We start from the raw sequence: 16,317 nt of genomic DNA, 5'->3' as shown, positions 1-16,317 counted from the left end.
CACGGCAAGAAATAAAACAATCCCGTTGTCGAATATTCACTCATATTTCAAGATTCAAGATTCAGGAGGTTATTTGTCACATACTACAAGACTTGGTTTTAAAGTTTGTTCCCACTTCCGTTGCCGTTCTCCAAGTTTGGGGGAGATGCGGACACCGCACAGGGGTTTTTGTTTCATGTAAATGTTGGAAAATAAAATAAAATAAATAGATAAATCTACAATGAAAACCCACTGTTCTATTGGTTTTGGTTTGGAGAAACGCACAGTGGATGGAATTGAGCGGATGGCCATGTAAAGAAATCATCGCGCAAAGTAGAAAAAACTTTTGGAAATGGAGCATTCAGAACGGTCGGACCCTGAGCGTTTTGTTCACAGCCGTCACTTTGTCATTAGTTGACCTCATTATTTGACACTTTGGCCACACCTAATATGAACAGTGTAACAATATAGAAAATAAGGAAAAGCATAATAGGTCCCCTTTAAATATTGTAGTTGATTAATATAATTTGGAAAAATATATATATCAAACTGGAGTACAGACCTTCTCAGGGGCTGATGTTAAATAAATCAGAAAAATGGCCTTTCCTAAAAATCCTCTAGGTTTCCTATTGTGAGGGAAGCGTAAAGGTACAGTATATCTTTACACATCGGAAAAACACTTTTCAATCCAAAAATAATAGTTATGGACCTGAGACATAATTCCCAATTGTGTTATTTGCCAAATAGCAAAGCCAGTCAGTTATTCTATATTAAACATGATGTTATCATTTAATAAATTGAACAATAAACACAAGAAAAACAGGATTAATACTTTTTTTTTCCAGTAGCGTTCGAAGTTTGACTCAATGGCTCCCTGATACTGAGATAAATTGTCAAAAAACAAAGTGACTGAAGACCAAAAGACGAACTGAGATATATCTGTAAGCTACATAGACTATATACATTAGAGGACAATACAAGCATCGCAGAACTTCAGATACTGTTTTCAGTTCAAATGGATGCTCTTTTACTTCTGTTTTAATTATTTCAAAGCAAATTTGCTTCAGTGACAAAGATCTAAGATCGAAGTGATTTCAGTCAGTCTGGGACGCATGTTGTTGCTTTTCAGGAACAGCACTGCGATAAAGAAAGAACATTTAACTACCTATCTATGTGTCTTTTGCATAATTTCTCAGGCGCTCAGCAGAAGTCCCGGTCAGTCCTCTGCTGGTTTGCAGGCCAACAGGTAGAAGTACTTCACCTCCACCACCACCTCAGTGTCTGGAGAGGTGACCTTCATCACTGACATCAACCTGAGAGGAGGACGTGTATTATTATTATTATTATTATTATTATTATTATATGTATACATAATAACTATTGCCATAATACATAATTACCATAAATAATATTATTACGGTTATCTTACAAGTGGTCCATCCCGGAGGTCATAACCTACCTAACCTAACGGTTATGGACACAGTTGAGGTGTCGTTAGAACAGAGGTAAATAAAGAGCATATTGAGTACACACTATAAACAATATAAAATATATAGAAGCATAAAAATAAAAAATAAATCACCATAAATAAGAACCAGATAGTACTAAGTGAATTGCACATATCTTGACACATTGCACATCAGGGATTGCACTTTCTTTTTATTTTATTTTTATTTTTTTTAAATGTAAAAAAAGTGTGTGTGTGTGTGTGTGTGTGTGTGTGTGTGTGTGTGTGTGTGTGTGTGTGTGTGTGTGTGTGTACCTCTGTGTGATGTTGCTGGACAGCTCCTCAGCCTCTTGTGGGTTTTTTCGGAGCAGAGCCTGAAAGCTGGAGAAGGACTCCACCATCCCCACGTAGCTGGAGAGAGGCATCGGCTTCCTCACACGCACACACTCGTTCCTGGAACACACACATGCCCACGCGCACATGCACACGTGCGCACACACGTGTACACACAAACACACACACACACACACACACACACACGCACGCACGCACGCACGCACGCACGCACGCACACACACACACACACACACACACAAAACATAGTAAACAAATTGGTGGTTTATACGAATATTTGACGCTTGATGAACATATAGCATTTATAAATGGATGGATGGGAAAGTGATAAATGAAAGACAATATGAAGTTAAATATGAAAATAATGGTTAAAAAGGAGACCAAAAAACTTTATTTATTATTAAAATATCGTGACTTTTTCATTATCAACATTTTTTGACTCACTATGTTTTTAACTTGGTAATTGAATTAAGCCTTCATTCATCAGATGGCTTATTTGTGACATTATTCATCTTTGGGATTCAATACTACCTCTCGTATATTGTCAAATGAGTGGATAAAATGTAAAAAGTGAGCAAAAACATCAATGGTGAACTGTTTAATTTTATTTTATTCTGAGGGGCCAGTGTCCACATTATTATTATTATTATTATTATTATTATTATTATTATTATTATTATGTGTAGTTGTATAATTATTGTGTGTAGTACAGTGTGTGATCTCCAGAGGTTTGGTCCTGGCTCACCACTCCTTGTCCGGGTACGGCAGGGCCTGGAACGCCTCCCGGTACAGGTCGATGGAGTGGCCGCTGAGGTGCGGACTGCGGTACGGCCGCAGCGCCTCGTAGAACTGAGGGAAACGGCAAAAGCGACACAGACTTTACTGTTTCCATAGAACCCCCTCCCCCCCACAAAAAAAAAACTCCCCGTGAAATAGAATGTTGCATAACCTGGAAACTAAACCTTGCGGTCATGGAACGGGGACCCGTCGTTTCGGGGACCCTTTTTTATTTTTATTTTTATTTGTTCCATTGTTAATCCCGGGGAGTTTTCCCTTGACGGTTTGGGGGTTAAGACGACGGGGTGCAGTTGGTTTCTATGTGAAAGGTGAAGCTGCTATAGCTTGACTGGCCGTGCCAGTTGTAGTCTCATAGCATCACAATCTCTTTGCAGATATTTGTATTAATATGAACAAATTTATACAAGTTTCTGTTTGCTCTTTTCAAACACTATATGAAGGGATTTGTCGAGTTGTTCGAACTACTTGTTGTTCCAGACAACACAAGCTCTCCCATTCTCCCCGACATTTTTTGCGACGGGAAACCCAGACGCCGTCCATCCGACCGCCACCAGGCCGTCGCACACGGCGACGGATTTGGTGTAAAGCCCTTTGGTGTCGGCACCTCTTTGCAGACTTGGTTCAGAGCGTCCGGGCCGCAGTCCGGGCGGTGCAGCTCCATGTCCATGACGTAGTTGAGCAGCGCCAGGCAGCCGCGGGGCCGGAGGACCCGGTGCGCCTCCCGCAGGAAGCGGGGCCGGTCGAACCAGTGGAAGGCCGACATGGCGCTCAGCAGGTCCACCGAGGCGTCCTCGCAGGGCAGCTGCTCCGCCGGGCTCTGCCTGGAGACGGAGGGAGGAACTGCGCTCACACTCCAGACCAGCGGAGGGAAAGGCCTTTTTATTTGGGATTTGGATCGGACAGAACACCGTTTGGTGCGCGCCGGGTGACTTTTATAAGATGCGGTAGATAAAGGTCCCTGACCAATGTTTAACCAGAAGTCCGTTCAGGCAAATAACGTGTCAATGACTCAAAGCACCTGCAGAACAATTTGGATGTGTTTGCCCTTGAGAAAGTTAGAGGATTTTTACATTTTACCCTAAAAAAGTATTTGACTGTTTGTAAAGGCCATGAGAACACTTTTGCTTTCAAACACATATTTGTCACAGAAGGTGCTGTCAACACAGTGGAATGAATGGAAATGAACACAAGTTTAGATTCTTTATTTATTATTATTTTTTAAATTATGTTTAGATTGAAATAATACATATTCAAATAAATGTCTTTTTAGTAAATAAATTAATTATGAACTTATTTCATATCATTCATGGCAATTCATACAATTTTCAAATGTTATAACGAATTGTATAATTCTAAACACATTTAATCAAATTTTCAAATGGTAAAAGTTCATAATTGATTGATTTAAACAAATCTGAGCTTCTGCTATCGCACCTAACGGGGTGGGGCACCTGTACGTGATGTTGGGGGCGGCGGCGTGCGTCATGGCCATGTCGATCTGGGCGGCGCTGACGTCCGTCCCCAGCACGGAGGCGAAGTGCTTGGCGAGCAGCACCGTGCCCTGACCCGAGCCACAGCCCACGTCCACGGCCACGCCCAGAGGCTTCCCCTCCTGCGGGGAAAACAGCGCCGAACACGCCCCGGCACGCGGTGAACAGCCAGCGCTGCGGGTACGTTCACACCAGAAGCGATTTTTCAGTCGCGTGTGGTTGTTCCTGTTCCACTCTCCAGAGCGGAGCAGTTGCCAAAGCAACACACAAACAGATTAATGAAAAATTCATTTATTCAGCATATTTATTTTAAAGTAACACATTTATTTCTATATTTCTTTATAATATATGTATATATATATATATATATATATATATACACACACACACACATTCATTTACATACGTCATATACATTTTTATACCTGTCAGATTAACTTCTCAAAAAATGTTCCCACGTGTTCTGACCATGTGATTTGTGCCGCATGACACCAGGTCACACTGTGAGTGGAAAAACGCTTTCAATCAAACGATATGGAAGTGCAGGGGCGGGGTCGGCCCTGGAGACGTCTCCACCAGGACCTTAGATCGAACGTGGACTTTGACATTTTTCATCCAGTGCCTCATGTTATAAACCTCACCAGGCAACAGCAACCTCCCAAGTCATCTTCCACGCATAGGTTTTTTATTTTTTTTTATTAAGTCACTGTAAATAATTATTATGATGATGATAATAATAATGATAACAATAATAATAATAATGACCTTTATTTTTAGGATTGAATGGGTGTCTACATTTTGTTAATTACGTCTCTGTAAATAATAATAATGATAATAATAAAACTAATAATAACTTTTTATTTGTAGGTACGCCGTGTCTACGCTGGCGCTCGTTTTTATGGTTTCTGCGTCGGTGATTACGTACGTAGACCCCCCCCAAACGCTAGAGGGCAGGGTCGAGTCCATTTTAGCACGGACGTGATAAAAACAGAAGCAAAGTGCGATGCTCGCCGATGCTTCACAACAAAAACTGTCCGTCATTGGTCTTCGTAGTTGGAAGATGATGTGATCTATACATTTACATATTTCAGAGCCTCCTCAGCCAGAGGAAATGAACCGGAAAATATGCGGCGGGAAAAAGCCGACCCATCCCAGCTCTCGCGGCCAAGGCCCGAGCACCTGGCCCCCTGCCCCTTGATGTCCGCGGTGCCCTTTTCATCAGCCGGGTTTTTTCGTTGTCGTTGTTTTTAGGCGTGAACTGGCATCGAGATTAAGTTGGAAACAATTTAATTATATATGGACTAAAAGAGGGGTCCCCAACCTGACGGACCCCCGTTCAAGTCGAACAGTTCGATGGGGCGAGGTTCATGGCAATCGCAAAGCGGAGTGTTATTTATTTTTATTTTTTTAATCCGAATATTAATTGTCAACTTTGAATAAAATTGAATATTACCAGCGCAAATAACAGCCAAATGGAAGCAGCACCGCTGTGTGGTTTTAGTGGGGAAAAAAAAGACAATAATTCCTTTCCCGACATCATTTAACATAAACACGGCAGGAGGACAACGTGGCGACAATAGTGTTTTAACGAGTCACATATTCCAGAATAAAACAACTTTATTTCTCCGGTAGGAAAAATGAGAAGAGGAAGTCCGGACGACAAGCAGATTTATTTTCTGGGCAAGGTGTGAATATTCACGAGGTGCACCAGTGTCTATTGGTGGAATTGGTGTCCAGGCTGACGTCACCGGTCACGTATAAGGGTTGCTAAATTTCAACAGGCGACGCTGGAAATGGCCTTTTTTAAAATCTCGTTCCATGTGCCCCCTTTTCTTTTTTTTTTACCGTGAGCACCTGCCCCTCTTGCATGGGCCTGCTTGTTTGGAATGTTTGCAGCAGTTCTTCCGGTTTCCCCTGGCCGTGTGCCCCCCCCCCCCCCCCCCCCCCCCCCCCCCCGTCGTTCAGGAGGACGTCTCCGCGGCAACGCGTCAACTACGAATGCTCGTGCGCCGACTGTGAATCGCGCTCGACGAGACCGAGGGCTTTTCAAACGGACACCGCAAAGAAAAGTCCATGGCTAGAACATCCCTCCACCCCCCCCCCCCCCCCCTCTCTCTCTACATCACTTGCTCTGCTTTAGACGCAAATGTCACCTTTTGCACTGTGTTTGGTTGATTCCTCGCTGTGCTGATATAAGTGGGTGTATTTTCCCTTTGGGGCCTTTTCTTCTTCTGTGGTTTATAATTTTTTCATTTTTTACTGTCATTTTGTTATTTAAAATTTTCGTTAGTGTCATGATTACTGTATCATTATTACTAATATGTATGTATGTATTTATTTATTTATTTATTTGTTTATTTGTTTGTTTGTTTGTTTATTGTTTTGTTCATTGAATTGTCTTCCAGTTTTGAATTGTCTTCCAGTTTTCTTTCTGCTTCTGCCACTGGAATCAGGAGATCTCATGCACTAAACACAGGTTTTTTTTTTTATAAAAACTCTATTCTCCCCCTACCTGCTTCTCCACAAAGTCGATCAGCCGCTGCACCAGCTCGTTGGACGGAGAGGTCCTGAACTTCACGTAGGACGCCGCGTGCTCCTTGCCCTCAAACAGGCGGTACGCCATCGATGCTTTCCGTCCGTCGGGTGGTTTGCTCAGTGCAAGCCGGGGGGGACACTGAGCTCCCTCCCTCGCTCTCGATACAGCCTCCTGCACCGATCCAGGGGGTCTGAGACGTCGGCGCCTAAACTGCTGCTATAACCTCTCCACCGGTGGATCTGCCCCTGAAGAGTTAAAAAATGTTCTCGCTCGCACCCTCGGCACAAGGGGACGGGGGGGGGGGCAAAGAGAATCAATGGGAGAAACTGGGGCAAGGGCGGTCCCTTCTAATAAGAGAACAAGCCGTCGGGTCTTTAGATTCAGGGTGTTTTCATTCATAGGCCAGAGCGTTGGGAAGGTTTCAGCCTTAAAATGGAAATTGTGCATCGTACCCACAGCACAGTGAGCGTCCTGCTGTGATTGCATGTGGACTCATGTGACTTGATGGAATGTGTGTGTGTGTGTGTGTTAATCCCGGGCCCCCCAGGGGAGGGGTCACTGATGTGACAGAGCGACACTTTGTTCCTGTTCGGCGAAGCTGCCGGACTCCTCGTGGAAGCTTAAAGCTTTGGTCCTTGAATAAGTCTTCCTGGTTGTTTTTAGATTGATTTTTTTATCGTTTTAATGTTTGAAGAAGGTCGGTCTTAAAAAGATGGCGTGTTTGAAACAGTTTCGGGGTAAGATAGAGGCACAGTAAGATATGGGATGTAGGAGAAGAGACGGGGTGTGAGCCCCTTGGGGGATGTTTATGTGCATGTGTGTCTGAGATTCTAGGAAAGAAACAGGAATTGGGGAAGAAAAGGCAGCACATGGGTTTATTTGATTTAGTGCCTTTTGCGTGTCATGACAGTAAAATCCAAGACGCCATTGAAATAAGAAAATAATTTGCTGAGTAACGCTTATTCTTACCCTGTTTTAAATGTTGCTTTTATTATTCCACTTGGTAAATGCAGCTCGCCTTACTTTTATTGTCAGTATCTGACGGCCTTCTTTTAAAGTAAAGCACTGAGGCTTACATGAAAAGGGAAAGTTGCTCTACAAATACAGGTTATTTTTATCATTAAAAATCAAAATGTCCCGTTCTAACAACTCTAGCAATAATTTAACACGATTAATGATTCATAACTCAATATAAATCCAACTAAAATACATTCCTCCCCCTTCTCACTGGAGGGAATGATGTAATAAACAACAGGCACATTTTATTGATATCAGTATCTTATCTCAACCAGATAAAGGCCGGATGCAGCAGGTTTACTTGTACAGGTTTACTTTACTTGTTCATAACAAGGGCAGCTTAAAGTCATCGTGTATTACATTATATGAAAGCAAAGAAGAATAAATGCATAAATTAAAAAGATAAAAAAGATGAAAAGACATAATAAAATTTGATAGAATTAGAGAAAAAAGGCTTGTATGTTACTACAGTTGGTAGTTATACAATACTTACTTAAAAATGATATAAATAATAGTTCAATAACAATAAATAATAGTAATATTAATAACCTTTATTTGTATTGCCTTACATTAAAATAAGGTGATCAACAAATAACAATAACCGTAAAGCAAACAAGCGAAAGGCATTTAATACAGAGTAGAATAATTAAAATAATTAAAATAATTAAATACATTAAAAACAAGGTAAGAATAAGCTCATAAAAGTAGACATACAAACTTGGATCAAAATAAAAAAAAGTAAAATAAGTAAAATGCATTTCATGTATCAATGCATTTCAATGCATCTCGACCCTAAAGCCACAGAGAGGAGCAGCAGTATCTTTAAATCAATTCTGAGAGAGAGCTGTGCAGCTTTAGTGTCTCTGTTAGAACGAAAGATAGATAGAAGGGTTCAAGATGAGTACATAGAGGACAAGATAACAATAATAACAACATAATAATACTAATAATCTTTATTTGTATCGCATGCATGACAAACAACTCAAAGTGCTTTACATTAAAAGCAGGCCGTCAGACAGTGAAATTACAAGCAAAGCAAGCAAAGCAAAATGCATTTACAAAGCAGAATAATAAAATTATTAAAGGAATGAGAGAAATTTAAATATCACAGCCATTCTGCCCAGGTCCAAAAGACAACAACAAAAACAAACCCGTAAACTTGTTCTTCTGTTCTTGAACGAGGTGAGTTTGCTTTGTTTTGTTTTGCCAGCCCTTAAATGGAAAAAGGATGACGCATCCAGAGCTCTCAGGTCGCCTGGGACAGCTCTGCTTTCTGTCCCCACAGTCCAAACTAAACATGGAGGAGCAGCGTTAAGTTTTTATGCTCCACATATCGGGAACAAACTCCCAGAAAAATGCAGGGCTTAAAATTTCGGCTTAAAACTTTTCTGCGCTGCTGATAAACGCACAAACTCCTCGTCCGCACCTCGATTTTCACTCTTTCTAATGCCTTTTCAATTTTAATGTCTATTTTTTATCTGTTTCTCTTTTTATTGTCTTTTATCTGTTTTCTTCAGAAAGTCTTGTATTGACTTGAGTTGCCTTCGTGTAGGGAACGTGCTCTGTAAATAAGGCCGCCAGGTGCTGCTACGCCCAAAGAAACGCAGCAAAACCCCGCGCTCCAGCCGCGGCCTTGTCAAAGTGCTGGTTTAGGGACGTTTCGTGACGTTGTTACTGACTTCATGTGAGGTGGACCTACTTGTGTCTCACTTTTGACCTTTGTTTATTTGGGAGGCACTCACCCAAAAGACACCTCCAACCGTCGAGCTCTGGGACCAGAGTCACCCGGTGATAGTAGAGTGTGTAATTGCAGGATGAAAAAAAAAAATTATTAATTGAATCTAGAGGTTAATTGTATTATGTGTGTGTGTGTGCGTGTGATTTTATTAACAAGGCCTTAATAATACTCGGGACAATCCAAAATAAGGGTTAGACGGAGGAGTGGAGACGCACACAGAGTGTTGTAACATTCATTTTCTTCATTCGGGTTTCGATGCCAGGATACAGAAATACTCCATGTTCAGCTCCAATTCCGTTTCGGGGGACGTGACTCCCATCTCCTGCAGGAACCTGCAACACAGGTCAGCTTTCAGAAGAGAAGACGGCAGTACCTGAGTCAGTGAATTGTCCCGAGTGTCTATGAAAAGGAAAACTCCTTTTGTTATCTAACCTAAACCCGGTCACAACCTGAAGTAGCATCTCCAAAAGAATGCGGTCGCGGTTGGCCCATCATGGGTCTGTCGGCTGAAACTATTCTCGATTTAAAAACATCCCAATCCTTATTCCACTTGGGTTTGACTCCCAATGGCTGAAAAATAAAGTTTAGCCTGAAAGGTTTTCCTCTAACGTCCGAGTCTCCGTTAAACCTGGATCGTAGCAACAAAGCATTCCTGCTGGTGGTGAACAACACATTTACAGTTTTCATGGAGTTTGAGCAATGAGAAAATTACCAGTTATGATAAATCAGAAATGTTGCAAACAGTCAGGGTTTCAATATAAACCTCCGACAGTTTATCTTGCACTCTCCAGGGACAAATAAGACAAATAAGAACAAATAAGGCAAATAAGACAATAAGAACAAATGAGAACAAATAACAAAAAATAACAACAAATAAGATAAATAAGAACAAATAAGACAAATAAGAACAAATAAGAATAAATTTGAACAAATAAGACAAATTACACCAAATACAACAAATATGAACAAATAAGACAAATAAGAACAAATATGAATAAATAAGACAAATAACAAATAACAACAAATTAGGGCAAATAAGACAAATAAAACAAATAAGACAAAAAAGCAACTGATCCATTTGGGGTCCCCCCATACACAAGCATCTTATCAGACCTATAACAGTTTTATTTTCATTATATTTAATATTATTTTGGCCCTGAGTGTGTTTGAGCTGGTAGCATTTAGACATACTGTGATTCCAGTTAATAACTGTGATTCTTTTTTTAATTTGCATAAGAGAATACTATTCTCTCTCTCTCTCTCTCTCTCTCTCTCTCTCTCTCTCTCTCTCGTGGAAACACCAAATCAATGAACTTAATGCTTTTGTTTGTTTTTAGAGACTCGTTTTCTTCTAAATGTTTGAAAACTAATTTCATGGCATTTTTCTTTAAAACTCTGAAAAGGCATCACCGCGGTGATAAACTCATTGATAGGAAGGTTCCGTGCTGGTTTCATGGTTATAATGAACCCTGCCGTCCGTGACGCTCGTAGTTGGATGTGGACAGAAACGGGAGATTTCCAAGAAGTCAGGAAAGGTTGGGAACCACTGATCTACACCATATACCTACAATATAGTGTAAAAACTCAGATTAACGTGGTTGAAATACATAGTTAAAGACATATAAAATTAATAAGTAAAGCCTGTGCTGTAGATTTAGTTCTGGTTCTTTTGCCCCAGAAGTGAATGCACAGTGGGATGGATCACGTGACGCAGCCGATGTTTTTGTATGCTCAAGTGTCCCTGCATCAACCTTAACCTCTGTGGTGTGCGTGTGTGTGTGTGTGTGTGTGCGTGTGTGTGTGTGTGTGTGTGCGTGTGTGTGTGTGTGTGACCTGTTCTGAGCCCTGAGCAGCAGCTGGTCAGCAGCTGTGTTGTCTTTTCTCCTGTAGGCTTGGAACATGGACCAGGACTCCATGTAACCCACCAAGGCTCTTACTGAGACTGCATGCTTCACCTGGATACACTCCATCCTTAGATCACACACACACACACACACACACACACACACACACACACACACACACACACACACACACACACACACACACACACACACACACAGGACCACCATGGTGTGGGTGAACAGGATGCCGTCGGTACAGTCCTTTGAGAAGAGGCCAACATGCTGTTTTGTGGCGGTTCAGAGGGAGCCCATGTCTGAGGTGTTGGTGTGTGACCTACCGCTCTTTGTCAGGGAATGGGATGGCGGCAAACAGCTCTTCCAGCTTATTATTGGCAATGGAGACCTGTCTGTTAGTGTACGGCGCCAACGCCTCCTTCACCTACACAAAAATACTTCAGTATCCAATCATCAGCTTGACCCTTCAGTTAAAATGCAAATGTTTAACTACATGTTAAAAGCATCACATCAGGTTTCACATCAACCGTTGTAAATGTTTGTCCACCTCTTGGTGGATTGGGTTGAGCCTGTCCACACAGGCTTGGTACCGGATCCTCAGGTTGTCATCATTGAAGCCCAGCAGGGCTAAGCAGCCGCCGGGCTTCAGGACCCGGGAGGCCTCCGACAAGAAGCGCCGCTGGTCGAACCAGTGGGCGGCCGAGGCCGCCGTCAGCAAGTCCACGGAGGCATCCGGAAAGGGAAGTTCCTCCGCGGTTCCCTCCCTGGCGGGTGGAGCATTGAGCATAGACATGTTGCTGAGAGGAGAGCAAACCAGAAGGTTCTACAGCAGTGGCCGGGTCGGTGTAGTTCTCTTCCAATCAGATCTGGTAAAATGGGCTTGATCAAGCACTTCTCTCAGGCATAATCATCTATGGCACATTTGATCAGTGCCAGTGCTGATCAGTACCAGTCTCTCCACTGTTTCCTCGATGGCTGCTGAGATTTGAAGCTCTCCGAACGGGCAACCCGGTCTAGGGGAGACGCCCGTCACCCGCAGACTTGTCAACCTCCACTCAGTCACCGCGCCATCGACGCTTATATCCCCAAACGGTTTCATTTTACTTTGCCCAACCGCAGACGAACATTCAGCCGCCGAACTGGTAACGGAGCATCACGTTGGGCAACGTCAGTGTGGTTTCTATGGTCGATGCTCCTTCACGAGTTTGGCGGGCGGAATGTTCCTGTGCGGTTGGGCAAAATAAAATGAAACTGTAATTTATATATAAATATATCAGTACAGAGAGAGAGGATAATAAGATTACTAAAACATTATATTGTTATCAATATTGTTAAAACATGCGTGTGTGTTTTTTTTTTCTCAACTACGTGATTTTGAGAAATTCATGATTGCTACAAAGATGTGCAAACTACAAACATGGCGCCAGGGAAACGAGTACAGTATCTGATTTGTGATTGGTGGATGTGGAGGGAACAGGTAGACGCATGCGCGGGGCGGGAAGGAGAAGAGGGACGCGCATAGTTTGGGAGTTATGGATGTCCGGCGGTGAGCTCGTTACGTGTGGGGTGCGCGCCATGAGCTTGTTAACGCGATGGTCCGACCGCATGTGTCCATACGCCGTGTTCCCCCATTAGCCCGGCGGCACCTGCCCCATCCCGCCTCACCGAGGATCCACACGGACCGTACTTTATTTTACTGTTCCTTGGGAGTGAAGCCTCCAATCCCGTCAGGGTCTCCTCGTACACAAGCATCAGGCCTGCAACGTTTATGTTATATTCATATTCAATTTAATATAATGTGTGTGTGCGTGTGTGCGTGTGTGTGCGTGCGTGCGTGCCCCCCCATTAAAGGTACTGTGATTCCAGTTTACAACTGATTTCATTTTGTTGTTTGCATTACAAAATATTATTTCACATTCTGTATTTTATACCAAGTCAATAACTGAGTTGAGCGCGTATATATTTTTCAAACAGGCTTTTAATTCTAGGAGAGAGACGGAGAGAGAGTTGACTATTGAGGTTATCAGGGTTCATGTAAAATAGGAAACTAGAGCAAGGACTATTATAGTGGACAGGAGCGCTACAAACCTCAACATGAACACACACACACACACACATTTGCACATGAACACACACTACACTATACGTGCACAGCCATGCTTCTACATGTCCTACCTGTATGTGACATTTGGGAACCCTGGTGCAGCCCTGGCCTCTTCCAGTTGACATTCGCTGATGTCCAGGCCGACGACTTGCTGGAAGTGTGGTGCAAATAGCCGGGCGTTCTGACCCGTCCCACAGCCCAGGTCCACTGCTAGCACATGGGGCTGGCCTCTCTGGGGACGTCACCACCATAGTTACAGAATGTAGTTGACATTATGTCATATCTAATTGAATTATGATGGAGGGTTGGAAGACTTTTAGAGCAGAAGATCAGAATACTGGCGGTTACCAAGAAGTTTAAAAGTTATAGCGGGAAAGAGAAGGCCGATGATGTTATAGAAATATAACATACAAATCACCATATTGGTAGACAGATTTGAGAATCCACACAGAAATTAAATAGTTCTAGGTGTAGTCAGATGTACACTAGGAATGCAACGGTGCACGGTATGTTACCAAACTGTTCGGTTTGCCCCCCTCTCGTTCAATACGCACACAGGAACTGCGGTATTTAGAAGTAGAAGTCCACCGGACGCATTGGTGCGGTGTGCGGTAAGTGCTGTTTCCTATTAAATCCACAGTTGGAGCTCCACCGGCCACGTCAGCCGTGTGGGGGTCCGTGGAACTGCTCGGCATTTCTCTATTTTTGAGCGGGAGATCTGTTTTTATTTTTATTTTCTTTGCTATTATTAATTATGTGTAGAAAATACTGTTTATACTTGTTCTATACAAAAATAACTAACTAGAGTGCTGGTTGTATTTATTTTTTATTGTGAAACGTAAAAGATAAAGAGATATATATATTCACATTCACTCACCGGCCACTTTATTAGGGACAGCTTGCTAATACCGGGTTTTTCCAGTCTTCCATTGTCCATTTCTGGTGAGCCTGTGCGAATTGTAGCCTCAGTTTCCTGTTCTTAGCTGACAGAAGTGGCACCTGGTGTGGTCTTCTGCTGCTGTAGCCCATCTGCTTCAAGGTTACACATGTTGTGCATTCAGAGATGGTATTCTCAATACCTTGGTTGTAACCAGTGGTTATTTGAGATACTGTTGCCTTTCTATCGTCTCGAACCAGTCTGCCCATTCTCTTCTGACCTCTGACATTAACAAGGCCTTTTTTCATCCACACAACTGCCGCTCACTGGATATTTTCTCTTTTTTGGACCATTATCTGTAAACCCTAGAGATAGTTGTGTGTGAAAATCCCAGTAGGTCAGCAGTTTCTGAAATACTCAGACCAGCCCGTCTGGCACCAACAACCATGCCATTTTCAAAGTCACTGAAATCCCCTTTCTTCCCCTTTCTGATGTTCGGTTTGAACTTCAGCGAGTCATCCTCACCATGTCTACATGCCTAAATGCAATGAGTTTCTGCCATGTGATTGGCTGATTAGCTATTTGTGTTAACAAGCGATTGAACAGGTGTACCTAATAAAGTGGCCGGCGAGTGTATGTGTGCACGAAAATTAATATTTGAATTGTCCTGGACACCTCCCCTCCAATCAGACGAGCGAATGCAAATAATAACAAACCAACAGTGAACTTGAACCCCCCCCACACAGTCATACACACAGATGTTTACACAAGTTATTTATAAGAGACTACCAATAAAACTTTTTTTACACTTTTAACTTATTGTTTATTATTTTTCCTTTATTATAAAGATAGTGAAACCATACCATAACCGTGATCATATTGAACCCTGAACCCACTGTACCGTTGCATCCCTAATGCTGTACTGATGTCTGTTCTGATATCTCACCATGGATCACAACAAAAGTAGAGCTGCTGCCCTCTTACCTTTTTGGCCAGGTAACCAAGGATAATCTCTTTGACCTCATTGGGAGGAGCAAAGCGATACCTCTGGTAGACGGAGGCATGGTCCTTGCCCTCAAACAGACGGTATGTCATGGTGTTCTCCGTCCTAAAGCTGCTCTCCAGACCTGTTTGCCTCCACCTTTCCAGCCCGTGCTCTCCTTGTTGTCCTTTGGACTTTCCTTTCAAAAGTCCTTTCAAAAGTCGTCTAAAGTGTTACTTTGTGCTGGCCGTCCTGGCATCCGACCGTGACTCAGCAACTCACAGCCAGTGAGTTCATTTGTTGCTCCCTTTTTCTTTGGTGCGATAGTTAATCAGTTGATCTTCTCACCTGAGTTGTATAAGCAATATGTTAATTGGCACCCGAGAAAGATAAGCAGATAGAGTATACTGTCGTGAGTTTTGCGTCATCTCCATGTTGGGAGAGGCAGCAAAGTGGAAGGGGACGCTGCATAGGAGATTGAGATAAATTAGCAGAGTCTTTAAAAGCTACGGTCGTTTCACTTCTCTCTTTTGACAGCCAGGCTGGGCTCACATTGCAGAGCTCTATGATGTTGTCTGGAAAGGCAAATCTTTATTCATGTTAAATAAATGCCAAGCACAGTTTGTGGCTGCCTCCCGGTCAATCTCTACCCCGCACAACAAAGAGACTTGTTACATTGAGCGTCACTGTTGATGGCACCAAAACAACTCCCCACCACACTACATTTACAAAGCCGACAAAGAACTTGTACTTGGTATGTTTTGTATCACAAAGCTATGTCTCAATGGCTCAAAGTACTAGAACAAGGTTATTCCACTGCATTTCACAATGTTCAGTAAGCTGTGGATTAAACCAAGCTGAGCTAAACTGTGTCAACTAGTACAATGCATATCCTGCACCCCAAATTGTGGGTCACCGGGGTTTCATTGTCATCACAGCTTCATTATTATCCAAACAGTTTACAGCCAGGTTCCCTAATATTTAGACTAAAAACATTCATAAATGATGGACATGAATCTCAATTAGTACATTAACATAATACATGGTGCATAATAGATTGATTAAAAAAAGGAATATATCCAGTTAAATTATATCAATATAAAACTAAATGTTGTCAAACGTTTAAAAGCTTACAA

At 42.4% G+C, this 16,317-nt stretch overlaps 2 protein-coding genes across 2 annotated transcripts; both read right to left on the bottom strand.

Annotated features, from left to right (window-relative positions):
• Positions 1–1,195: 1,195 nt before the first annotated feature.
• Positions 1,196–6,691, bottom strand: LOC307243959 (putative methyltransferase; the record flags this gene model as incomplete). Its single annotated transcript, XM_080018929.1, has 6 exons — positions 1,196–1,292; positions 1,742–1,879; positions 2,526–2,629; positions 3,183–3,399; positions 4,030–4,190; positions 6,581–6,691. The coding sequence occupies 6 exons, from the start codon at positions 6,689–6,691 to the stop codon at positions 1,196–1,198; spliced, it is 828 nt and encodes a 275-aa protein (XP_079875055.1).
• A 2,909-nt stretch (positions 6,692–9,600) lies between these two features.
• Positions 9,601–15,294, bottom strand: LOC307243958 (putative methyltransferase; the record flags this gene model as incomplete). Its single annotated transcript, XM_080018928.1, has 5 exons — positions 9,601–9,691; positions 11,193–11,314; positions 11,766–11,982; positions 13,394–13,554; positions 15,184–15,294. 5 exons carry the CDS (start codon positions 15,292–15,294, stop codon positions 9,601–9,603), a joined length of 702 nt encoding a protein of 233 aa, XP_079875054.1.
• Between the last annotated feature and the right edge of the window lie 1,023 nt (positions 15,295–16,317).

The sequence above is a fragment of the Zeus faber genome, assembly GCF_960531495.2.
Source record: "Zeus faber genome assembly, chromosome: 18".
Classification (NCBI taxonomy): Eukaryota; Metazoa; Chordata; class Actinopteri; order Zeiformes; family Zeidae; genus Zeus; species Zeus faber.
This window is presented reverse-complemented; position numbering and strand designations above follow the sequence as displayed.